General features: G+C 48.7%; 2 protein-coding genes across 11 annotated transcripts in view; both read left to right on the top strand.

The window, feature by feature from the left end:
• Positions 1-21,697, top strand: part of pde4ba (phosphodiesterase 4B, cAMP-specific a) — a 99,879-nt gene extending 78,182 nt beyond the window's left edge. For 3 of the 4 annotated variants that reach the window (XM_023794451.2, XM_072699516.1, XM_023794453.2), the window contains 10 exons: positions 8,864-8,976; positions 14,897-14,990; positions 16,690-16,868; positions 17,143-17,241; positions 17,352-17,516; positions 17,740-17,839; positions 17,934-18,088; positions 18,179-18,301; positions 18,504-18,686; positions 18,782-21,697. In XM_023794451.2, the coding sequence (XP_023650219.1) occupies positions 8,864-8,976; positions 14,897-14,990; positions 16,690-16,868; positions 17,143-17,241; positions 17,352-17,516; positions 17,740-17,839; positions 17,934-18,088; positions 18,179-18,301; positions 18,504-18,686; positions 18,782-19,138 (1,568 nt within the window). In that variant the 3' untranslated portion in view covers positions 19,139-21,697. Of the gene's footprint in view, positions 1-8,863; positions 8,977-14,327; positions 14,484-14,896; positions 14,991-16,689; positions 16,869-17,142; positions 17,242-17,351; positions 17,517-17,739; positions 17,840-17,933; positions 18,089-18,178; positions 18,302-18,503; positions 18,687-18,781 lie in introns of those variants that run through there. The other variant, XM_023794454.2, reaches the window with a different exon arrangement.
• Positions 21,698-23,079: 1,382 nt separating this feature from the next.
• Positions 23,080-26,285, top strand: part of sgip1a (SH3GL interacting endocytic adaptor 1a) — a 50,035-nt gene continuing 46,829 nt past the window's right edge. For 3 of the 7 annotated variants that reach the window (XM_023794572.2, XM_023794573.2, XM_023794570.2), the window contains exon 1: positions 23,083-23,220. The gene's annotated coding sequence lies outside the window, so the exon portion shown is untranslated. Of the gene's footprint in view, positions 23,221-26,285 lie in introns of all 7 variants that reach the window. The other 4 variants (XM_023794574.2, XM_023794569.2, XM_023794580.2 and 1 more) reach the window with 3 other exon arrangements.

The following is a 26,285-nucleotide window of genomic DNA, read 5'->3' as shown; positions in this document are numbered from 1 at the left end:
TGCCCTGCACCATCACGCTGAAACATCGAGATTCTCCTGTAAAAACAAGAGAAAAGAGCAGAAGAGCTGAATCGGTTGGTGATTGTCTCATGTCACTGGTTCAAATCTTCTGGTTGGTAAAGTGATTTCACCATTAGGCCCATGAGCAAGACCCTTAACTGCTTCAGGAAGAGGCTGGCCCTGCTTTCTCAGTTGTGTGTTGGTGTAGATAAATAAATGAATGAATAAATGTGGTGGATTTTGCAGTGTGTCCTGTATCTTCCCGCTTCCGATGGCCAGCTGGGCTTTTAGCTGAGATGGTTTGGCTTTTGCTCCAGCTGTTGGTTAATTAGCTTGTTAATTGGCTTTGCTGTTGATTTGGATGAAACGTCCAACTGTAATCATGTTAAATTCTGTGCCTTAAATCACAACACATCATGCCTTCGAATTTTTGTTGTTCTGTGCTAGTTGAGGAATCCCTCTAATGGTGATAAAAGGTCTTCGCTGTGGAAGCGAACGTTTCGTGTCTGTTTAATAGATCTCATTCTCCCATCAGTGACGTCGTTTGCTGCGACGGCAGTTGTTTCTGCGTGTTTACCCAAAGTGTCGTTCCGTTAATAAAACATGTCAGACACTGCCTGGAGCAATTGGGGGTTAAAGGTCACGTTCAAGGGCCCAACATTGAAATCACCGCTGACCCTGGGATTTGAACTGGTGACCTTCTGACCTCAGGCCATCCGTAATTAATTATCTTCCTTCATCGCTTAATTTGATCATTCGTCAAAACAAAAGAACTGAAATGGGGCTGAGCATCGTTGACACTAACGCCGCCTTGTGTGCTGTTCGCTATGATTAATGATGAATAGCTCAGTGTATGTTGATTAAGGATACGATCTTAGCTGGACATTTACCAGGCTGGAAGCCGGGAGAACCAGTTGAGCAGGAGCAGAAGCTGGTTTGGTCATTGTGTGTGTGGGCGGGGACACGGTGTGTTGGGTAAGTGCGCAGTCAGGCGTGACGCAGCTCTCCTCATCAGCAATAGCACTGATCCCCCTACAGCCAGACAATCAGTGCGTCAGGGTGATGTGTCACTACCCATTTGCACACTGCACTCTTTGTCAGAGCAGTACGCCATCCATCCATGCGTTGGCCGTGACCGCTGCCATCCTGGGTCACGGTGAGCCTGGGGCCTGTTCCCAGGGCGCAGGGCAGGGGACGCGCTGAAAGGCCACACCCGTCAGGCATGCAGCCCTGCGCTGTGGCCAGCTCACATTCACCTGAACTCTACTTTTTCTGTTTTTCGACTGGAAAGCTCAGAGAAAATCTGCATATACATGGGGAGTGCATGCATGCCCCCACCCGCCCCCCCCCCGCACATGGCCAGGGCAGGAGTCAAACTCACTACCCTGGGGTGCAAGGCTGCAGTGCTGACGCGCAAAGAGGAAATCAAGGTGCATGTTGTACCTCAGAAAGCGTGAGGCCGCTCTGCACAGCCTGCACGATGGTAGCAGCCCAGTCCGTAAAGAAACAATTATTTGCATTTATGTACATGTACATATATGTGTTTAGGCATGTCATGTGAAAACCGGGCGAACCATCTGTGACCCCCCCCTGCAGGCTGATGGTATAATCCGCAGTCCCACAGGCAGTCACACCCTCCGCGCGCTGAAAAGCACCCCCGCCCGGCCCCCGCCCGCCTGCCCTGCCCTCGCACCCCGCGCGCTCAAAGCCCAGGGGCGGTTGAATCACTAAGGACACGTCAGCGCCAATCCGCCGCGGGGCCGGGAGGCAACGTCGGGTCGCCGTGGGACTTCTTAACGGGTCCTGACTCGGTACTTACGCATTTTTAATTTTTTTTTATTGGTGCTGATTCAGTTTTTCCTGGGTTGGGATCGTCGGGGCCCTCTGACCATGCGGCAGGCGCCATTGCTGTGTCAGTCCCATTTCCCGTCTGACTGCAGCAGGTCACCTCCTTCCTCGCCTGGGGTCGCCGCTTTCTTGCAGGAACCAAGAGGGCGCGGGGGGTGGGGGGGCTGTGCAAGATTTGGACTCCAGGCTGGACTTCAGGAGCTGTCTCCTCGACATGTGTCTCCCTGGCTGCACAAATGTGAGGGTAATGCCTCCAGACCACATCACACTGATCAGATTCGTATATGGCAGTGTTTCCCAACCTCAGGGACTTGCAGATGGCCCACGTTTTTGCTCCCTCCCAATTCCCAGAAAATGAGGACTGTCTGTGGGTCCCCAAAGACCAGGATGGAAAGCCAATGGGAAGTATATGGGAAGTGGGGCTCAGTGGGAAGCACTGTTGCCTGACCCGTCAAGGGTTGTGGGTTGAAATCCCTCCCCTGCTCTGTGTATGTGAAACTTGCATGCTGTTGTGTGGGTAGCCTCCCACAGTTCCGAGATGAGCAGTGTGTCAGTCTGCACCCTGCAGTGGGCAGGTGAATCTCTTCTCCGGGTCAGTGGCTGGAAAATGGATGGCTGAATCAATTATTGATAATGTCTGCTGACATGTCATGAATTATAGATTGAAGCATGGACCTGCTGCCCGTTAAAGGGTTTGTAAGTTCCTTACTGTGAGATACTCCCCAAGGCTCTTAAACTGCGGTGTGTGACTTAGTACATTAGAAAGTTGTATGTGTGATAGGAAGGTCATTGGTTCAAGTCCCAGGGTCAGCAGAGTGATGTTACCATTGGGCCCCTGAGAAAGGCCCTCAACCCCCAGTTGCTCCAGGGACTGGTTGACCCTTCTTTCCCCAAAAAATATATGTCTCTGTGAATAAAAGTGCTAAATAGATAAAATATAAATCCCTTTATCTGTCACCTGCTTATCTGGCTCAGGCTTGCTGGGAAATCTTATCTAAGGCTTCTGTTTTTCCGCTGTATTAAAATTTGTCTTTATGGTCGAAGAAAAATCGAATCATATGGTCCCAAATTCATGTTTTTGGACAATAGATGGGTCAGAATCTCACCAGCACCTTCACACTGTTCCATGGGATGTCGGAACATGAGAACACTAGGGGAATTGGACCCATCTGGGGAAAGCAGCTTCACTGTTTTCTGCATGGTGCAATCTTAGACGGCGCAGCTCACGATACAAACAGGACTTAGGGACATGGAGGACACGCCCCCTGGGGGTGGAGCCTGTCTGTTCACCAGCGTGAAAAAGTCTGGATTCGTTTCAAGCTGTTCGCTGTGCAACACATTCTCAGTGATACAGAACGAAACTGCAAGTTTCGAACAAACTGCGCTTTGAACCAGTGATGCATCGTGTTGTGAAAGGTGGCAAATAAAAATAAACGTAACAGAATGCTGATCTTCGGAGTGGTGTGTTAGTCAGACCACGCAAACCGTCCCAAGACCCCTGAACTTCCCCTAAATGCAACGTTTGTTTATCACATTAAGGTTTTGCAGAAAATTTTCCACGGATTGATGCATGTGCCAGGGGGAGTTAGAAAGTCCCGCTGGAACTGAAAGACTTTTCAGATTTTTAAGTTCAGCAGGACTGGCCATATTTACTTGAGAAGTAGAGACATTAAGCAGGGAGTGAACACTGTGATGTGTGTTTGGCGTTAGGATAAACAAGCTGCCACAGAAAGCAAATGAATCCAGCATGTACTATAACCAGAGGCGAAATCTATCCTGCCCTGGCACTTTTTTTTTTGTTGTTTTTATTCAGACTCTTTAAAAATGCGGTGGTTCTCCACACCCTAATGCCTCAGTGTGACATGGGGAGGCAGTTTTACCCCAGAAGGCAGAATATCTCACGCCTCCTTCTGCAAGCCTGACGCTCCAGCCAGGTGCTCCAGGATGTGCCAGGAGACCCTCGGCGCCTCGAACTGCAGCCTGGAATGACTGTGCATCCATATTCCGATGGGGCAGGAATTCGTGCAGTGAAACTCGCTGTCTGTAAGCAGGAAGGCATGCGGTAATGAAAAGGTAAAGAGCGACTGTATTGACGTGATCAGCGGTGAGCATTTTTTCCGGGAAGGAAAATGGTATTCACATCCGCCGCGTGGTTAGCCGAGCATTCCCGAGTCTTTTCGGGTTTAACGTCCGGGGCTGTGTGAAAACCTTCCAAAAATGGATGGGTAAGCAGAATCAAATGTCGTTATTTTCCGTTTTGCCGCGCTCGCCGGCCATCCCCCGGCCCCGCCCCCGCTCGCTGGAGCAGGGGGCATTCAGGCCCGGCTCTGAGCCAGGGAAGCTGGAAGCCCTCTGCCCGGTATGTATTTAAATGACACCACTGACGTCAGCACAGCCATAAAACAGGAGGCCAGCCATGCCTGAGCAGACGGTCAGCCCCCCGCTGGCCTGGTTGGTGTACTGCAGATGTGTTTAGATGGATGGGGGGTGGAGTGGGGGGGTTACACAGAGAGCCCCCTTTGTCTTGGTGTTTGAGAAGAGTGCTCCTCGGTGTAAACTGGAAAGAGGACATCTCCGGATCAGACGGGGCCCCCCTCGGGCTTAAGGCCTCCTTTGTGCTGGGCTGCAATCTGAATATTATTCCCCGCAGTCCAGGAAAATGCCGTTCCTGCCAGCATGAGGGCCGAGGCTGTCCAGCGAGCAGCTGGATAAAGATCTGATGTCCCCACAACGTGATGAATACCCGTTTTTTTTTTTTTTTACCTTAAGGGAAAACTATTTTATAAAATCATTGACTGCAATTAAAAAAACGAACAATGCAAAAACTCTTGTATTGTGTTTGGTTACTTATGGTTATGGTTAGGGCTGGGTAGGCGTTAAGGTTGTCATAGTTAGCATTAGCATTTTTCCCATAGAAATTAATGAGCGGTCCCCAAAAAGATATGATTACACAACTCTGTGTGTGTGTGTGTCTGACTTTATTATATTAGGGTCAATGCCCTTGAAATCCTGCCTGATGTTTACACACCCCGGGTGTAGAGTCGACGGGCGCGATCAGATTTCAGGTCTTGGGAGAATGTAGGGTGCTTCCGGATTGCCGTACTCCCTGGGACATCTTCAAAACTGCTGGTAATTTACGATCGGTATACCCCCCCCCCCCCCAGGCCGCAAAGGTGCCAGTCACGCTAATCCGACATGCTAAATTGTTCAACCCGAAAAACCTAAACAGTATGTCTGATCAGAGGTGTAACTGGATCTGGGCTGATAAGATTATTTGGGGCTTATGGTGAGCCCCCCCCCATCGAAGAAGGCGAGACCACAAAGGCAGTGTGTCCTCCCCCTTCCCTGTGACAGAGTGTGCTGTTCTGGTTGCGAGTCCCTGCTTCGCACGTATCTGGAGTGTCACATTTAGCTTTTTTTGGGGGGTGGGGTAGGGTGTGCCAACCCCATGGTGAGGGGACCTGTGAGTGTGGGTGGGGGGACATTCCATCACACCCAAGCGGCTGTGGGAATGTAGGCGCGTGGGAATTAGATAGCAGGACAGGGAGCCTGGACGCAGTGTCACTTTACGTGGAGTCACTGGAGTCACTGGACTTTCTGTCATGTGACTCTTCAGCTGCTCCTTCTGTAAAGACACCTGTGTTCTGAATGTACCTTCACTATATATATATATATGACATATGTATAAGGACATTAAAAATTTACAAAGGAGAGGAGGCCATTCGGCCCATCAAGCTCGTTTGGGGAGAACTTAACTAATAGCTCAGAGTTGTTGAAATCTTATCTAGCTCTGATTTAAAGGAACCAGGGTTTTAGCTTGTGCTACACTAGCAGGAAGACTATTCCATACTCTAACTACAAGCTGTGTAAAGAAGTGCTTCCTCAAATGCAGTTTAAAATGCAGTTTTCTCCCGCTAATTTCCACCTATGGCCACGAGTTCTAGTATTTAAACTAATATTGAAATAGCCATTTGGCTGAACAGCTTCGAGACCTGATAGAATCTTATATACCTGGATCATGTCCCCCCGTAATCATCTTTGCACGAGGCTAAACTCTCCTCATAGGACATTCCTCTGAGACCAGGAATTATTCTTGTAGCCCTACATTGAACCTTTTCCAAGGCAGCAATGTCCTTTTACGGTATGGTGACCAAACCTGCACACAATATTCTACGTCTATATACACACACACACAGTTAGTAATAATAATAGTAATCATCGATACTTTATTAATCCCCTTGGGGAAATTGTCTTTACGCCTCCCTCAGCTCTTTGTAGAGTCAAAAACTGCATGGGTGTATTGGTAGTTGCTGTAAATAACAGGGTTATTTTAAGAGAGGTTTTGAAATGGCTAAGCTGACACATTTTGACAAACATACGCGTTACATGGTTTTACACCAACCTGAAGATCATTGATTTACACAGTACTTTATATGCCATTTACATAACGCCCTATTGCACAAGCAATTTGCACAGTTTTCATATTGCATATTTATATTTTTTCATATTGTTCACTGTTATGTCTGGATTTTTTTGTTGCATTTATTTCTTCCTAAATTATCCTTTGCTGGATCCTACCCTTTCATGCTACCAGACAAAAAAAATCACTCCTTTTGTATCTTATCTAATCCTCCTTCTCCTCTATGGGTTATAATCTATCGGCATTTTCCCGAAGCATTTGCCTTGAACAGTACTGGAGAAGTCACACGAATCTGCATTCGCTTGCTGCACTGGCCGTGGGAAAGACATTTACCGCGGTTTATGCGTGTGGCTTCGATGCCAGGGTGTGCTTGTGAGTCGGTTTGCTTTTTCTATCAGCTGGCATGCGGATGGATGCTGGCAGATTCTTTCTGCGCCGGAGCTGAAATCCGGAACGCGGGAAAATTCCCTCGTTTGTAAAGTTTAATTGGATTTGCATTCCCAAAGGCCATTTAGGTCATGTTTTCTTTCATAAACGCAGTGTCAGTCATTATGTGTTTTACTGCACATATTTCCTTTGTCTTCACATTCTTACCGTCTGTCCTGTGGCTCATGCTGACTTTTGAAACACTCATTTTCCTCCCTGGCAGCGTGCGCTTGACGTCACTCCCAGCACTTACGACACTGATCTGAAATCTGTGGGCTGATTCACAGTGAATGCAGGGCTGTGTGTGTGTGTGTGTGTGTGTGTGTGTGTGTGGGGGGGGGGGGTTATGTTTATATTCCATTGTGTGGACCAGGTGTCCCCGCAATGTGATAAAACCCCATTATTTTGAAGTTGTGGGGACCATTTTTTCAGTTTTATAAAAAATCATTGACTGCAATCAAAAAACTAAAAATGCCAAAAATCTTGTATTTTGTTTGGTTACTTATGGTTATGGTTATGGTTAGGGCTGGGTGGGGGTTAAGGTCGTCATGTTGGGGTTAGGGTTTTCCCCGTATAGATAAAAGGATAGTGTGTGTGTGTGTGTGTGTGTGTGTGTGCGTGTGTGGTGAGCCAGACGGTACAGGCTGGTGGTGCCCTACGTGAGAGTGGGCAGCCAGCTACTTCCCACGCTCATTTCACCATGGGGTGGAAGAGGCGGAAGGGCAGAGGGTCCTGGTGCAGATTGAAGATAGAAGCAGCAAAGGTAGAAGCACTGAGAGAGAATAAGCAGGAGGCATGAAGCCTTATAGAGGCCATGAGGCCTGGAAGCATCACGCCAGCCGGCGATCAGGCAGCCCGGCAGAGTCACAGCCATCAGCACGTGCGGATTCCCTCTGGCAGTGTGAACATTTGCTTATTAAAAATGAAATCTTACACCTGCACCCGATCCCCCGATGGCCCGGCGCAGAAGGAAACGGCCAGTCAGAGATGCGACGTAATCACGCTGCCTACACCTGCACTGCTGAGTGGTCCTCTGGGGGGGGGGGGGGACTGTGCGCAAGCCAGCGGAGCAGAGGATAAATGATTTCGTTTCCTGGCCTGGGCAACGGAAACCCCCTACGTACGCCAATGCGCTCCTTACGCCTCAATGGACCGTTGACAACCAGAAAAACCAGACTGTTTGACGTCAGCTCGGGGTGGGGGGAAGATCTGGCGGAAGGGGTTATGGGAAGGAAAGGCCCCCCCGTCTGGAACCCTGTTTACCTGGAACCTTTAGCTGCCCTCTCTGTGCCTGTTGGGGGGGGGGGGGGGACCCTCCACTTCAGGGCTTAGCAGACAAACAAGCACTCTGTGGGGTTTTATGTGGGCAGGCATTTTAATGCAGCTGTGGCGCATGTTCCGCCGCAGACTGGGGCGCGGCGCTGAGATCCAGCTCCTCCTTACAAGGCCCAAACTGCACAGAAATCTAATGGACCATCATGGTAGGGAAGGGGTGCCCAACTATTTTTTCTCTGAGGGCCAGATTGCATCAGAAACACAAAGCCAAGGTCCACTGCCCCCAGATAACATTTGCTGGGGGGTGGGGGGTCTGACGATTGCAGTTAAATTGTACTTTGGTCTGGATGCACCAGCTGGAGATCCCTGCCCTGGGGTTTCCTGTGCAGCAGACGGAGGATGAGTCTTCAGGCCCAGAAGGAGTTTTCTTATGCCCACCTGTCAGGGATCTAAAGTTCCAGGGGGTGGGACAATGACCCACCTCTGAAGTGCAAACAGGACCCTGCCGCCCCCCACTCATGCAGACAGCCAGCGCAGACCTGACAGAGAGCAGCCCCGCATGCTTCCCTCTGTCCCTCCTTCACACACCGCTTGTGCAGTGGAGGCTGGGTGAGCGAGGATGGGCCCCTCCCACCCCTCCCGGCGCAGCCTACTGAAACCAGGGGGCGGGCTTTCTGAAGTCCAGAGGGGCGGAGTCTGAGGAGGGGCAGGGAGGTAGAAAGAGGAGAGCGGAGAGCTGCTCTCCCCGCAGTCAATGAAAGCGATACCCTGTGCCCGTGATGAAGGAGCACAGCGCAGGCCTGTGCAGCATGCCTCTGGGACACCCGAGGGACTGTGCCTGGGACTCGCTGGAGCCACTGCAGCCTGAGTACATGTCCATGTGTCTGTTCGCAGAGGACTCCTACCAGAAGCTGGCAATGGAGACTATGGAGGAGCTGGACTGGTGCCTTGACCAGCTGGAGACCATCCAGACATATCGGTCCGTCAGCGACATGGCTTCCAACAAGGTGAGCGGCGGCGTCCTCGTGGCGATGGGTACCTCCGGATCGCTGCTGGTGTTTAGGGGCAGAGGAGCTCTCCCTCTCTGGCCACACGGCTTACAGTGCGGGAAGAGGAGAGGGCAAGAAGTGCGTTCCCGTGCACCAGTGCCATGCACCAGTGCCATGCACAAGTGCCATGCACTAGTGCATCCCCAGGCTGCACAAACTGCCTCCCTCCTGATTGTTGTCCTGGTCCCAAGCCATCCCGTCACATCATGCCGCTGTGATTGCGTGCCCGCTCCCCGTTTCATCGCAGCGCCCGCAGCAGAGCTCGGGGGTCTCCTTTGGGGTAGTGACTGGTGTTTCCAGAATGGAGACGTCAACGGGAGAGGAGATCGCTGGATTACGGGGGAGACGTAGACCGTGTGTCCGGGGGGGAGCTGAGCTGCTTATCTGCATCGCTCCTTGTCCATAAGAGAGAGCATTTCATAATTAATTATCACTAATAAGCAAATTATTGATAATTAATGATCAGTTAATTGTAAACAATAATAAGGAAGGTGATGAGTATGAAATGGATGCGTTTATGAAGGAGAGCAGGGACTTTCCATGTGGTTCTTTGGGTCATTCAGGGAATCAGGAAGGTGAGGGGGTGACGGATGAGCTGCGGCTGTTTGCGCCGTGACTCAAACGACTCCCGTCTCCTTCCTGATCTGGCTTCCTTTGGTAAAGGTCCAAGGGCTATGGCAAGGACTCTGTTAGCGCCTCAGGGCCGTGGAATTATGGGATATAAACTGTTTACTGAGGAGACAATATATTTTTGAGGTTGTCCAGACTGTAAAGCTCACCTCACTGTCCGACTTGCATGCATCAGATGAGTATAATTATTGTTCTAGGTTTTTAACACTAGTTACTGTCCCAGTCCAGAAACATTGTTTTCTGCACCATCTTAGCATGGATTCTGTACCTTAAGGGACATTTGTTTGACCTGTTGATAGGTCATGGTGGTCGCAGATGTTTCTGACAGAACCGAGTGAAGGTGTGACCAGTGTGTGGTTCTAACTAGCTGTGAAGCCAGAGCAGCTGCTTCATTCAGAAAAGCAATTAAATAAAATGAAAACTCCGGGAATTTATATGACTGCTACGCAGCGTCCTGTGAGGTTTTAATTCGTTTTGACTTTTTTTTAATGTGTAACCTTCTATGGTGCAGCTGTAACAGATAGAACCGCAGAACCCTCTGCATTCTCCCCGATAGAACCGCGGAACCCTCTGCATTCTCCCCGACACGCTAAAAAAAAATTAGCTAGCAAAGGGAGAAGTCGCTCAACCTTCACAGTGCCGTCATTCCCGCCCCGATCCCTTGGCTTGTGTCGAGGAATGCGAGCGACTCATGTGCGGACCTGCAGGGAAGCCGCCAGCGTGTGGAGAAGCTGGAGCCGAGAGTGGAGGCAGGGGGGAGGGTGGCTGTGCATCCCGAGGGCTGGTGGGGAGCGGCCGTGTCGTCAGCCCCCCTCCCCGCGGACGCCCAAGGCCCACACCCAAATTTTGGAAATCTGCCTTGTGTGATGTTAACGGGAGGAATGATGACTGCTGGCGAGCTGCTAAGGCACCTGGCATGAAGGAGAACGGCCTGTTGTGGTCTGTTTTTTTAGCAATTAGCAAAAGGCTGCAGGTCCCGCATGGTGGTTAAGGACGCTGACCTGGGTTGCCAGATGTTTTTAGGGATTTTTATTAGCCACCTGGACTAGTGATTTTCACACACTCTTGCTTGCTTTCCACAAGACACACATATGCAGGGATGGGGGCAAATTCCCCAGCCATGGGATTCGACCTGGCAACCTTCCAGGTTTTGTTACTAGTTCAAAACAGAAGGAGCAGACAGGCAGTTGCTTTGAGGACAGGCATCTTCAAGGTTCCAGCAACCCCTCACACAGGTCTGCCCAGCGTTTGCGGACGCCGGCCGCAAGCCGCGCTCTCGTCAGGCACTTAATATCGCAGAGCCTCACCCGGAAATACTGAGGGTTCTGAGAACTGGCAGGAAGTGAGTGGCTATATGAGAGGCGAGACACCGCTGTAAAGACGAGAAGTCGGAGCAGAAGCAGCGACAGCTGGATCATGGTGTGTGTCCCTCTCCTCTGCCTCGCTCCGTGCCGGAGTGGCACCGGAAGGCAGAAAGGTCTCCGGGAAGATCACCCGGCCCGTTACAGCCGATCCAACATCGGGGGCGATTCTGCTCAGCACAAAGACAAAAAGACAAAGTTTACCCGTTGCTGGAAGCAGGTAGGCTGTGGTCCTGTGGACGACCGATTCTGCGTCTGTTTCGGCGTTCCTCGGAAACCGGCTGGTCCGGCTGTCTTTTTGGGGGATCTGATTCTGGGCAGGACAGGCTATGAGCTCAGCTCATTCTGACTGATTTTTGGGGGGGGGGGGGTTGTTGTGTAGAAGATTGTGTAGCTTGCCAGGCTGTTTAGCTAGTAAACATGTTGCAAAACAATACTGGTAGAAATTTTAATGGCTGCATCCAGGTGTAACCCAACTTCGCTGCTGCTGCCTGATCTTGATTTTTGACAGTTAATTTGTATCTTCATTTGTATCGCATTGAATGCATTGTAGTTGCACATGGAACAAAATGCATTTATACGACGCAAAAAATTCATAAACGGTAATTCGGCCGTAATTATGCCTGACATCCAACCCGTTAACATGGTAATTGGAAACATCTGATGGATTTGGTAGTGAGTGTGATTAGACGTCCGCTGCAGAGTTTCCCAAACACGCGGAGGTTGGGCTGCACCAGTCGGGAGGCAGCGCTGAGGTAAACTGCGGACGCATTTTGCCGAGGGAGGGAGAGAGGAAGTGTTTCAGTGCGTTGAGTAATCTGGAAGGCGCCAACATTCCAGGTTGCCGATTTCACAACTTGGTGACGTCACTCGTACGCAATTCACTGTTGAGAAAAGATGAATGTGGCTCTGAGTCATTTGGAAGGAAATGAGGCCGTCAGAGGTGTTTTTTAATATTACCAAGAATTTCATACTGAATTTAAACAGATGCTGACTGTTGCCTCATGTTTTTCTTTGTGTTGCTGCTGGTCTTTCTGAATTACAAAAGTAATGATGAAAATATAGCTAACGTATGGATTTCGTTCGTGAAGGAATTTTTCTGGGGGCTGAACAATGTACAAGCACTATATTGCATTGTAGGCTGCTGAATGAACATAAAGATGTATTTGTTGTTTGATTGTTTCCAATCCTCTGCTTCAAGCGCCCCCTTCAGGTGGCCACTGGTACTGCAGCTCTTGGGTGCTCGTCCCACGATCGTGGACGTTGCCTCTGGACACCCGCATCCTCAGCAGCTATGAGGCTGCATTTACTTAGCAATGTTTGACCGCTGAGCTTATCTCCTTTAGCATGTAGCGTATCTGGTGCTGGACCGTAGCCTGGGACATCTGCGAGAGCCCTAATGTGTTTTCACAGTTGTAGATGTGATTAGCGACCGTTGTGTAACATTAAGAAGAAACTTGAGTCCTTTTCATGCGTCTTCGGACCGTCAGCCGCTGATAACTTCTTCCCCTGTGGCAGCGCTGGAGCAGAGCCCCCCCCCCCCCCCCCCCGAATGTACCTCGGTCGCTGTCCTCATTTACCCCTTCTGCAGTCCAGTCAACCCTCTGTAGTTTAGTCTTTCTCCTGATTTCTGATCTCTCTGATTTCTTACATGATTTAATCAGCATCCTGCCGTTATGGTGCCACTTTTCAGAGCCCCAGGAAACATTCCTACCCTGTCACTCCACCCATGTACCAAACACACAATTCCCCACACAAGCCTTTTATTGTGTAAGCTGAATACATGCTATTCATACTGTCTGTCACAATATATATATATATATATATTTAATATGCTACAGCTTAAACCCAGTTTTGCTTAAACACTAGTGTGCCAGTGTAAACAGTGTAAGCGGCATGAAAACATTGCAATGACTTCCCAGCCGTATGTAGAATAAGGGACATGCAGCAATGCAGTAAATGCACATTTGCGTGTGGATATGCGACATATGTGGTGTGTGTCCTGCCTGCCACAGCACAGAGGACCTGCATCATCAGGTCTGTCCCCGGTGATGCCAGAGCAGCGCTCTCTCCGTACACCGGGAACCTCTCTGGTTTTCCATCTCCTCCAGGCAGTGTTATATAAGGCGGTCTTCCCGCAGTGACGGGGCGGGGGGGGGGGGGGGGGGGATCCTGTACGCGTCCCCTTATGCTTTTAACTTTCTCTCTCTATGACACACGTACGCCGCTTGGTGTATCGGCTGCGTGCTTCCAGATGATTCTGAGCCGATCCGCAGACAGCGCCACTTGCCCCGAGGGCGTGATGTCTGGGGTCGGGATGCTTATTTGCTGGGTAATTATTTCCTGATGCTTGACGGCAGAAGCCCGGACACCGGCAGATCGATTCCCCCGATTTTCCTGGCCGTTTATAGTGGGGAAGCCTCACAGAGGCGGCAGCGGTGGATCATGTGATGCTGTTGCCATGGCGTTCCGGTTCTCCTGCAGAGAGCCGTGGCGGCAGGGGCGGGGGGCGGGGGGTTTGATTCAATTATCCTGAACCGCCCGCACTGCAAGACGAGGACTGGCCTGCAGTAAATACAGCGGTGGTCTCTCTCTCATTCAGCGAGCCACTTGCCAGGCAGTCAACTCACCCTGCTTGACCCCATCCAGAAACGGGAAGCTGCAGTGGAAATCGACAGGGATGGTTAAGCATCAGAACACATGAGCTTTTCATGTGCCCCCCCCCCCCCCCCCCTTTCTGAAAACATGTCACGGTTGCATAAATGAAATCAAACCGCAAATAATGCAGCATAATGTGAGCAGCCGGGGGGGTGAGCATGCTGTCACACTGCCCTTTAGAAATGCTGCTGCCCCCCCCCCAGCATGTGAGATCGTGAGCTGAGGAGGCTGCAGGGAGGTGGGGGGATGCGCTGCAGAGGAGAACGGGGGGATCCTGGCTTGCCGTTGCATAAGAGGAGCAGGGGGCTCCCTCCCTTATCTGGCGAATCGCGTGTGGCGCTGCCGCTCGTCGCTGGGGCAGGCTGGCTGCGCGGGGTGGGGGGGGGGGAGGCTGCACCACACCGCTCGTCAGAGCGAGACTGATCCAGGAGAGGGAGACCCGCCGCCGCCGCTCCTCCTGCTCCTGCCTCCGATCGCTTCCACCTGGGGCCACTGTGACCCCCTCCTCATCGGCGCCACCGTCCTGCTGCCGCAGTCATTGCCGTAGTCCGTTACCCTGGGCCGGCTGCAGACATGGGGGTGAAGAGGAGGCTGTCCGCAGAGGGGGACGCCGCATTCGGGCGCTTCCTACGCCACTAATCGCCCCGCGACGAGGGTGGGGGGGGGGGGTGAGCGAGGTGGTGGATTTTTAGCACGCAGGATCTCCATCAACGGGGCTCCCCTTGGGGGGCGGAAAGCCGCCGGCTCCAGCGGAAAACGGCGTCCAAAATGCCCGAGGCGAACTACCTGCTGTCCGTGTCGTGGGGGTACATTAAGGTGCGTAACGGTGCTGGGGAGGGGGGCAGGGGGGATGCAGTGATGGCTGTTTACTGTATGCGGCTGGTGCTGGAACCTCCGTGCTGGTCTCATCTGCAGACTTGCAGCTCCGGTGCGGGGGGGGGGGGGGCTGGTAGGTGAGGGGAAATTTGGGGAATGATTTAGCGCAGGCATCCCCCCCCCAATGTCAACAACACTCCAGAGCGCTGCATGCGTGTGCACACTGGCTGCGGCCGCGTTCGGCTGCGTCTTTCATCCCCGCAGACTGGTGAGGCGCATCTCCGCATGCAGTGTCAGTCTGGCGGAGACGCCACGCTTGGAGGAATCGATCGTTATGCTCGTGACGTGGGAATCGCCGCCATGTAAATTCTCGGAGCGTAAATGCTCACTGTGTTTCTTCTCCTTCCCTACAGTTCAAGCGGATGCTGAACCGGGAGCTGACGCACCTGTCGGAGATGAGCCGCTCCGGGAACCAGGTGTCCGAGTTCATCTCCAACACCTTCCTCGGTAACTACGCCCCCAAGGGGTAACATGGGGATGTGCGGGCAGGGACTCAGACATGCTTCATACAGCTTCGGGTGTTTTGTTGGATCTGGGAGAGGGTTTGTTCATTACAGCATCTCTGATCCCCCCCAGGATGAAAGATTGTTCATTTGCATATTGCTGCTCAAGTCCCCCGCACACACACACCCAGGGGGGGGGCTGAAGCCTCCAATAGGGTTTCAGCTGAGTTTGCCCCATTTTGGGGGGATTTATCCACACCCAGCCCATCATTCCAATAGTCACTACTGCAGTGTCCAACGCAAATCCACCTATCCACTTAACCGTCCTGTTTCCGTCAATCTTTATAGGCAGGTTGCTTTGGCACCAGCCGATCCATTTAGCACAAGTAAATAAGACGGATACGCATGGTGAATCACTGTGTCGTTGTATGTCAGGTGTCTTTGATTGGCAAATATTGAGTACAGCATTTGAGATTGGAAATTAACTCATTGGTGGGAGATTTGATTATTGCTTGTAATCCATCAAATTTCCCTCCTCAAGAGTACAAAAAAAAGAATGCTATTTGTTTACATTCCAACTCTGAAATGTTGTATCAGAACATACATGATTCCGCAATGTATCTAATATGACATTTTACTATAAATTTACATAAAATTTACATGCAACATAGTCAGTGAAGAGTAGTACCTTTTTGTTTATCTGCTGCTTCATGATAAGATTAGGATGGTGGCTTACAGGAAAACAGCGTTGTTTTGGCACGCTGTGGGTACTGCCAACAGGGGGCGCCGTGCAGTGTCCTGCAAGAGAAAATCAGCCGCCTTTGCATCTGGGTCATCCTGCAACGGGGAAGGGAGGAGACAGATTCATATTTAATGTGGCAAGAGGGGCCCAGTGGCGGGGTAGAGGGTCGGTTTGCTGGCTCAGGCCATCGCCATGGTGACCCCACATCACCCGAGTGCCGACGTTAGTCACGGGATTGTTTATCTGGCTGAAATCAAGAGACACGGCTGGTGTCCACTGGGTTAGTGTGTTCCTTGCTTGAGGAATTATCTGAATCAGAGTAATATGTAGGAAGCTTCTCTGGGGCATGAGGAACACTCTCTGCTTATCTCACACGGCCAGTTTTTGCACTTCAGTTCCCTTCCAGCATGTTCCACGGGCCGCCAAGTCCCCCCCGAAACTGAGCTTGCCGTGAAACCGCACCATTGCAGTTCACACTGAAGAATTTGAGATGTCTCTGTCTGCTCGAACTGGTGGGGGAGTAGAGGCATGGTATTTTCTCAAATGGAGACTTCACAGGTGTAGAGTGTTATGGCTCTTATCTGGCGACAGACCATTGACGTCACTCTGGGAAACGGGAGTTGTGGAATCAGATCTTAAAACAAAAGGCCTTTGTTTCATGGTGTTTAACAGAAACAAGGAGCAGCCTCAGTGTTTTAAGGGTTCTTCTGGACTTTTTTTCTTGCCCTCGATGTACCGAACGGCCAAATCGAGGAAGGAGAGGAAGGTAGTCTTTGTTAACTGCAGAAAAATAAAGGTCAGAGGAAGAGTGAGGAAGGGTTAGGACGCAGTCAAAATTTAAGTCTTGTGCGTCATCCGGTGTTTAAAAAAACAGCAAGACGTGATGGCCAGTTGGCACCAGGAGCCTTGTTTACAGCTGAGTGAAAGTGTGCACTTTTTAACCCTCTCTTGTTTTCCTCAGACAAGCAGAACGACGTCGAGATCCCGTCGCCTACGCCAAAGACCCGGGAGAAGAAGAAGAAGCAGCAGCTCATGACCCAGATCAGCGGGGTGAAGAAGGTGACGCATGGACCAAACCTCTCCAACTGCAGCATCTCCCGCTTTGGGGTCAAAACCGACAAGGAGGACCTGCTCTCCAAGGTAGGAGCTGGTCTTCATCCACCCAGCAGAGTAAATCCCATGAGGACCTTTGGGTTTATAACCTTTCTCAGGGTCACTTAAGTGCACCTAAGTGTTCAGATACAAGGTTCTCCTTCCATGGCCAACCCCAAGAGGGTAGATCCCATGATAGTTCTTTGGCATTGGAAGTCAAACCAGATATTCCTGTAGATTCTGGAGGTTTTCCTGATGACAGTGCATGAGATGATGTCATCCCCAGGCCCGGCACTTAAGCATCCTATTCTCTTATCTGCAGGAGCTAGAGAATCTCAACAGATGGGGCCTCAACATCTTCACCGTGTCTGAGTACTCCCATCACAGGCCCCTCACCTGCATTATGTATGCCATCTTTCAGGTGAGTACCATCTCCAAAAGTCTAGACACTCCAGGAAAACATCTCTGGAGTACACTTAAGGTTGGGTTGTATTGTGCTGGCACTCTGACTCATTTCACCTTGCCTATCAGGAGAGAGACCTACTGAAGACGTTCAAGATCCCTGTGGACACCTTTGTGACCTACATGATGACGTTAGAGGATCACTATCACTTGGACGTTGCCTACCACAACAGCCTGCATGCCGCTGACGTCGCTCAGTCCACCCATATTCTGCTGTCCACACCTGCCCTGGATGTGAGCATCACCTCCCCTAGCTTCCTGACAGCTCTTCAAGCAATTATGTTATGTTGAGAAACATAAATTGATACAAAAATGAAACTCATTGGTGCATAATGAGTAACTAAGGAATCTTTTAATTGGTCTATGAGCGAATTACAATTTATGGCTCCTCCCAGTTGGAATTCTGCTGCCGTCTGCATTTACTTATATGGCCGTTCTCCTCCTCCTCCTATCTCAGGCTGTCTTCTCTGACCTTGAAATCCTTGCTGCCATTTTTGCCGCCGCCATCCACGATGTGGACCACCCCGGGGTTTCCAATCAGTTTTTAATCAACACTAGTGAGTATTTCCTCTCTCATACCCACCAGTCCGCGGCAAGCTTCCTGGTGTTGCTCCTGTCAGAAATCCTCACCGGCTTGCGTCTTCATTCCAGACTCAGAGCTGGCCCTCATGTACAATGATGAGTCAGTACTGGAGAACCACCACCTGGCTGTGGGCTTCAAGCTGCTGCAGGAGGAGAACTGCGACATCTTCCAGAACCTCACCAAAAAGCAACGCCAGTCCCTCAGGAAGATGGTCATAGACATGGTATGATACCTCTATTCATCTTTAACACCATGGTCATCCATGTCAACTGCCAAGCTCCTTGCTAACATGAGTCCATGTGTGTCCTCCAAGGTTTTGGCGACTGACATGTCCAAGCATATGAGTCTGCTTGCGGACCTGAAGACCATGGTTGAGACCAAGAAGGTGACGAGTTCTGGAGTACTGTTGCTGGACAACTATACTGACAGGATACAGGTATATTATCTCTCTGCCAGAGCACTGTGATCTTCATTAGAGACACAAGTCAGACTTGAGGTGCCTCTCTCTACCATCACTCGTAGCTTAATGTAATAATTATTGAGAACTGGAGACACCATTTTAGGTTATTTTCCTCTAGGTATTTTTCGACAGGCCTTGAAAACTGATTTTGGTCTTCTTCTCATTGATTGGCCAACAGGTTCTCCGTAACATGGTTCACTGCGCGGACCTCAGCAACCCCACGAAATCCCTGGAGCTTTACCGGCAGTGGACCGATCGCATCATGGATGAGTTCTTCCACCAGGGTGACCGCGAGCGGGAGCGGGGCATGGAGATCAGCCCCATGTGTGACAAACACACAGCCTCTGTGGAGAAATCCCAGGTGTGTATCCCTCCCCTGGCGCAAACAAACAGAGGGAATGGCTTTTAGAGTACTGTTGAAGAGACAACTAATGTCGAACCATGTTCATCTCACAGGTGGGTTTCATCGACTACATCGTGCATCCTTTGTGGGAGACGTGGGCAGACCTTGTGCACCCAGATGCCCAGGACATCCTGGACACGCTAGAGGACAACAGGAACTGGTACCAAAGCATGATTCCTCAGAGTCCCTCACCGCCTTTCTATGACCAGGGCAAGGATGGTCATGGGGGTGGAGACAAGTTCCAGTTTGAGCTGACGCTGGAGGAGGAGGATTCCGAGGGGACGGAGAAGGAAGGTGTGGGTGAGGCTCACTCCCCGCTGGACTTCTGCGACAGCCAAGATGGTGGAGGAGCTCTGCCGCCCACACACATAGAGATTGTGACGCAGGACGCCTCGCCTGTGGACACATAGATGTGGGCCTTTGTCCCAGCACTCGCTGACGTCTTTTTTTCCCGGGAGAATCCCCACGGTCCTGCTTTTGAGGAGCCTCAGGACTGACTTTCGGCCAGGGACGGCCAACCGCCACCATCCACCCCCACCCCCCCCCGTCATTGCCGCACTACTTCTCTGAGCCAGAAGTTTGGGGGGGTTGGTTTTTGAGATGAACGTTGAGGGAGTCCTCAGGCTGTCACTGCCGACACCTGATAGAGCAGCCGGGTGTAGAGGTGAAGGACGGGATTCGGTCGGGAACGCTAGGTGGCATAACGCCACGGTTCAGCTGCCGCTGTGAGATTTTTCTACCAAGAGACAAAGTTTTGTCGGAAGAGGAACATTGTGAAGTAGCACATGGATCTAATGAGCAAAGGATATTTGTACAGAGAAATGGTTCACTATTTCTGTAAAATCTGTCCGAGGACTGTGTGCCTTTTTTACAACTGTCTTTTAAATTTTTTTTATTTATTGAACACGCTTTATAAGTGAGATGTTTTTTTACACCAGGAAGCTCATCAGCGAAATCCTTTTGTAAAATCAGAAAAGAGAATACAGTCTTCCTACTGACTGATATTGGGCAATATTGGCTCTATCGTATAGGCATGGGAATAATTCAGCGTCAAAGAGACATCCACCCAGATTTCATTTCAGTTTTCAACATAGTAACTACATTAGAACTGAAAGTACCATTTCAGATGGAGCACAGGATTTGTAACATTTCAGTTATATATACTGCCTGTTTGCTGATCTATAGGAAGATGGATGTGAATACCGTAAGACTAAGAGATTTGCTAGGATTCATTAACATTGTTTCATTTTGTAGATACATAGAAGAGAAATCAATATTATTTTCACCCACCCATTTTTCTCATGATTCCAACTCAAATCTTGATGATGAGGGAAATTTAAAAAAAAAAAGCACTTTAGCAATCTAAACACTGCTGCATACAATCGAGGACCTTGCAATATTTCTCACTATTTATTGAGACTGAAAGTTGACTGTTTTTATCAATAACGTGATGCTGAACAACACTCAAGGTAGTAGGTCTTCCCAGGTCTCCATAGTAAGCTGTTCTCAGAATGTGAGAAAAAAAGAATGTGACCATATCCATCAAATCTCATTTATTTGTGAATAATTTGAGGCAATACGATGAACTGATAAAGTCGGCAAAGACCAATAGGCTGTTTTGTTTTGAAAAGGGTCATTTGGCATGACACAGTTGATATCCTCATGCTTGCCGTACCTCCTTCAGCTTTCTCATCATCAAGGTTTGATTGGCTGCATCTACAACTTCCCTTACAGTCTGGTCAGAAGCAGCAAACGATCTAAACAAAAAAAAGAGGCCATCCGAACTAAACCAAAAAACAATCACCTAAACGAAACCAAAAAACCCACCATCTAAAGTAAACTAAGTTCAAACTGGGAAAGTTGGAATAATTGGGTGTAGGTCAGCATCCCAGATGGCACTCTGGCAGAAGGTAGGGAGTTTTGGGCCAGACTTGGGGGTGAAGTTTCCCATTTTGTCATTTCGCCGATCATGTTCGAGGCCTGCTGTCGTGGGCGGAGGTACTTAAATTGCGGCACAGCCCGGCTGTCTATGTCGCATAGCGTTAAAACTCAATAAGACACATTGCTTCATGGCCGCGTTGTGTGTGTGTGTGTGTGTGTGTGAGAGAGAGAGAGAGAGAGAGAGACTCTCTTTTCAATAGTCCGCACCTCCGCTTTGCACCTGAACTCATGTGTCCTTTACTGTTTATAACAGTGTATTTATTTACCTTAGCTTGTAAATACTATAGTGTTCATTGTAAATTAATTTTAATTTATATGCACCGGCTTCGCCTCTGATGGGTGGCGTTAGTGTGTAGAATGTTCTGCGGTTCAATCTTTTTATTTAGGAAAAATACACTTTTTCGATTTTTATGCTGCACCATACGAAAAGGGGTCCTGAACATTTGCTGAAAACGAAAGGCAAAGTTAACCATCGGGTGAGGGGATAGTCACGTGGTTCGGCGGAACACGTGGACGGTCCTGATTCTGGTTGCTAAAATTCTTACGATGCCGACCTAAACTCGCACACTGCAGCACCTCCAGTAACGATGGGAACAATTTCAAGAGGCTGGAGCTTCCATAAGTCTCTCCCTAATGAGAAACACCACGGTTTTTGAAAAAAAGACGCTTGGCACGGAGTTATTTCCTGGCTGTAAGAATGACAGCTGACGTGGACTCCATTAATTATGAACATGCATAATTCTTGTGCTGAAGTGGCGAAAGAAAAACATCTTGTTTTGTTATATTCTTACTCAAACTGTCAGTATAACTCTGTACTCCGTGTTAAATCTTTCGGTCCAAATCGCGTCCCAGATGGTTAACCAGAAGTAGTCAAATCTGCATGCCCAGTGGGTGTGTATGTCTGTTAAATACTGCATTGTTTCAGGTGAATATTTAATGTTTCACACAATGTATGGTATAGTATTGTATATTGTGTCCAGAAAAATCATATACTTTTTCTATGAACTGATTAAAAAAGCATGAATACATTTCTGTTGAATGTAGTTTTTTTTTACCAATCTCTTTCACTTTTGAAAGGATCCAGACGGCAAAAATAAAATAATTCGAAGAATATTTATGCGTGGACTATCAGGAAATCATCTGTGTGTGAAAGGCAAGGATAACCCTAATGATCATATATCCCAAATCAGTGACATGTGCAAATGGGGAATTAAAATTAGAGAGAATGAATTGCAGTGTATTACCCCCTAAACCTAACCATTTTCCCTTGACTGGTTTTTAAACCGTTTACATAGCTATGCTATATCTATCTTTCTATGTACTAGTGAAATAAGTGTGTTACCCCTTTAGAGACTTGAACCAGCAACCTTCTGGGAATGTTTCCTGTTTCATAGCCACTGCAGCCCAAGTTTCCCTGACGGCTTTAAATACAGCACCGTAATTATGGTGTCCACCCCACGGCCACAGGAATCTGTCTCAGCCTTAAATATCACTGTGTGTGGTCCCGTTCCCTCCCACATCCTGGGGAAATGACATTCAACGACTGCAAATTCAGTGTGGAACCAGAATTCCCTTCCCCAGCGCCAAACACCCTCCGTTCCTTGCAAACTTGGGTGGGCACTAACAATACGTGCATAAACCCATCTGGTGTAGCGAGATGATAAACACTTTAGGTCCGGCAGGTGGCGCCAACGGCAAAGCACAGGATACAAAGACAGTTTTCTGCCATATCGCATGCTTCAGCTTTGGCGGTCACATCGGTTCAGTGGGTAGACCGCTGGCTGGGCTAAATGATGTTTCTAAATTGTCCATAGTGTGTATGTATATGGTGCCCTGTCCTGCCTGACGAAAGCTTCAGTTTACTCTGAGAAGAATAAGCAGTTGGAACACGGGCGTTGTTAGGTCCGATCAATCGGGGATATAGCGTCGAATATTTTAACCTTAGCCCCGATGCATTTCAAAAAGAAAAAAATATTAAATAGCTAGAAATTCCCCTGAGTTGGAAGAAGAATCGATGGACAATCCGACCTCCCTTATTTCCCGAACCAGCTCTCTGTATCCCTCTGTGGCCTAGGGGGAGCCATGCTCTCTGGCTGTAGCAATAATAGACGTTCAGTTGGAGTTTGTGTCAGGTCACTGGTAAAGCAACAGCCATTAACGGAGACATTTGGCTGTCAGAGTACATCAGAGGGAAAGTGTATTAGGCTTTCATTATTGCTGATGGCTGTCTGCATAGTGGCACAGCAATGTCCCCAAATCCCGGTTAGTTAGTGCTGAACTCGCTCTGGGGATGGGGGGGCGGTGCTTTCAGACCTACTCATAAAACCAGTTAAGGGTGCAGTGGGCTGACTCCGTGTAACCGATCCTCCGCCACCGGCAGGGGGAGCTGATGGGCGATGCCGTCAGTCGTGTTGTGAGTCCAGATTTGCGTTTAAAACATGCGCACTGCTCATTTACAGATGTAGCGTAAACCTGTATATTCAGCATATCCCTGGTTATTGTTTTTAACCCCTTCATTTTCTGCATCTCCAAGGAGCTTCATAAAAAAACAGTAAGTAAGCCATTCTCCTAATTCCGGGTCAGGTCCGTACCCTAGAGATCAAATCATGATTTCCTTATTAACTCTACGGCGTCTCTGTAAAGTTCTTTTGAAACTAAATTAACATTATTTCAACTTTCTGTGCCCATTTTCTGTATGTACCGCGACTGCTCTTCCGGTGATTATAATACTGATAGTATCACGTCGAAAAAACTGTCTCTCATGAAAGGCAAAATGGGATAAGTGAATATCAAGAAATATTTCCGGAGTATCATGTATAAATGTCAAGTAAATAAAGATCTTGATGTTTGTTTGAAAGTATCCCGTGATACACAACAGCTCAGCTGCTGTTTTTGTACATTGGGAGTTAGGCCTAGTTTCAGTTAATAGAATAAATGCAAATACTGCAAAAAATAAGTATGTATTTGTAGATCTACTCTTATGTTTTATGATTATCCTGTTTCTTAGTGGACATTCAAAGCAACTGTTTCTTAATTTGTTTTATTTTAGTTTTTTTGTGTACAGATGCAATTAAACTTAAGTATAGTTAGTAGGATTAAAATTAAGTAGGTTTACAGTGGTGTAAACAATAAACTCATTTTAACATGTTTGTACTGTTGTGGATCAGGACATTTTAATGGGGTGTTTCTGGTCAATTATCTGGATTAAAGGTATAATTATTTGTTCTACGTTTTAAAGGAAAACGCTTACATAAGGTAATTATGTGATTTTTTTTGTACACATATAATAATGAGGACAGGTTTTGTCAGATTTAAACCGACATGCTTATTATGTACTCACAATGATCTTCACTGAGAGTGATTCTTCATGGATGTTATTTACTTGTGGTCGTTTTATCCTGTTTGGTGGTAGCTGGTCATTGTATCATGCATTTTGATTCCTGCCTGCATTCTAACATCTAAATAGCTAGTAAATTACAATGCATGCCATTACATCTTTAGAAAGTGAAGTTCAGACCAAACTGTACCTGAATGTGCTGAAGCCTTCAAAATCATTCTTACTTCTATCAAACAACATGCAACGATAAAGAATAATAACTAGTGTGTGTGTGTGTGAGAGAGAGAGCAAGAGAAAGCACTCTGGGAAAAATTATGCGACCATTCTGTGTGTGTATATACTGTATATATATATATTAAAATATGCATTCTTAAATCCTGGTTTAATCCTGGGTCTGCTGGCAGAATAGTGCCAGAGATAACCGTTACCTTATCTGGCAGTCCCTCATATATCGGAGGATGACATCAAGTGACTTTCAATAAGAATGCAAAACATTAAGTGGTGTGAGGTGCACTGCTAGGACAATTCATAACAGGCCCCTAGAAGCAAGTCCCACAAAGCAAGGAAGAAGCCCTTCATTAATGAGAAGCATATATAAAATGTATATTTTCCATAGGTGCATACCCATAAATTGAGAAATGAGTGAAACTGAAAAATTTTCTGCGGTCTCTTAATTTTCTCCAGAGCTGTGTGTGTGTGTGTGTGTGTGTGTGTGTGTGTGTGTGTGTGTGTGTGTGTGTATTATTTATATAATATAAAATACACAGACCCACGCCCTCCTCGGTTGTAGATTTGGCTATGGGCGGCAGTGATGTGTCCCTTCCAGCACTGTGGGTGTAACATGCGTCTTTAGAAGTGTAGGATTTTTCGGGCTGATTTGGTCCCTACTAATGTTGAAACCACAACTACGCCCTTTATCTACACGCAATAACACAAAAGTAGGACAGTGGTTAATAAATGACAATGGTGACTGGGCTTGAAGTGCAAGTTATCAGCGCATATTTAACATTCTTATTGGTCATTTGTAACCAGGCAAGCATAGGCATGTATAGTGGGATCGGCACTTTAAAGGGGCCCTTAAAGACGTAAAAGGGGGGAGTAAGGTGACGTTTTGTCAGGGGGCTGTTCGTTTCTAGCTGCAGCCCTGGTTTAAGTGTGGACGCGCTCTTGTGGAAATGGCTAATATGTGTGAGCTCAGCACGCAGTGGAAAGATGGGGGCAGAAGGGCAGCTGCGATTTGGACCAGAACAGGATGGACGCGGTCTGGCGTTTGCTCGCGGGGAGCCTCGCGGAGTGCGGGGCATGCGCGCGGTCACGTGAGGCGTACGCGGGACGCTGCTGCACAGGAGATAAAGACAACTTGAAGATAAGATAAAACGTAACTTTAGTATTTATTTAAAACCGACCCCTCCCCCGTACGCCCACAGACAAAATCACACCATTGTGTGCACTGTTAGTGTGTGTTGACGGGCTTAAAGCCAGTAATCGGGGTGGCGACGGGTCGTTCTGGGACAGATGGGGGGCGCGGGGGGGATGGCCGGTCGCCATGTGACGCGGGGGCGTTCGGGGGGGGGCGGTTTCCGAGCCGCCGATGCGGACCTGAACGGCGGCCAGTGCGAGACGTAACGCCGGAACTGTGGAGATGATGATGAGCGAGGGAAAAACCAGCACGAAAATGCGCTGGAGCTGACTGGGATTTTTTAGAGGGGGCGTGTCCTCACCTACGGATCCTGCTAGAAGCGCATGGGAGTGTTTTTAGAAAGGCGCTGAAAGTTTTGAGTCATCCCGTCGTTTGTTTCTCTCCGGTTTTAAATGTACTGTATTTCCCCGCTGGATACGTGGTTGCATATGGCGTTTCATATGAATGAATTAGCGTTTATTTAATCGAAGGCAAACCCACGGCAGTCAGCACAACACTGATCTCAGCTCGATTAAAATAACACGCTCGTCCATCCTAACACTAAGTCAACGGTGAAATGATGATGAGTGTTTCCCATTTGTAGGAGTATGGCATGGGGTCCGAGCCCAGGGTCAGCTGGCATATGATGCCGCTGGAGCGTTTGGGTTAAAGGCCTTGCTCAATGCCTGCATCATCAAATGGATGCCTCAGGCTTTAATCCAGCGACCTTCCGAGTATCAGGAGTCTTTAATCAATGAGACATGCACCCCCCCCCCCCCCCCAATTATCACTGTCGCCCTCTAATGGTAATAATTTAATTGCAGGTTCTGGGGGTTTGTTTGATCTGAATACTCCATTAGAGTATGGTGTGACACTGTTG

Source organism: Paramormyrops kingsleyae, chromosome 15 (assembly GCF_048594095.1).
Source record: "Paramormyrops kingsleyae isolate MSU_618 chromosome 15, PKINGS_0.4, whole genome shotgun sequence".
Classification (NCBI taxonomy): domain Eukaryota; kingdom Metazoa; phylum Chordata; class Actinopteri; order Osteoglossiformes; family Mormyridae; genus Paramormyrops; species Paramormyrops kingsleyae.
Note: the sequence above shows the minus strand (reverse complement) of the source record. Positions and strands in the feature narration are given on the sequence as shown.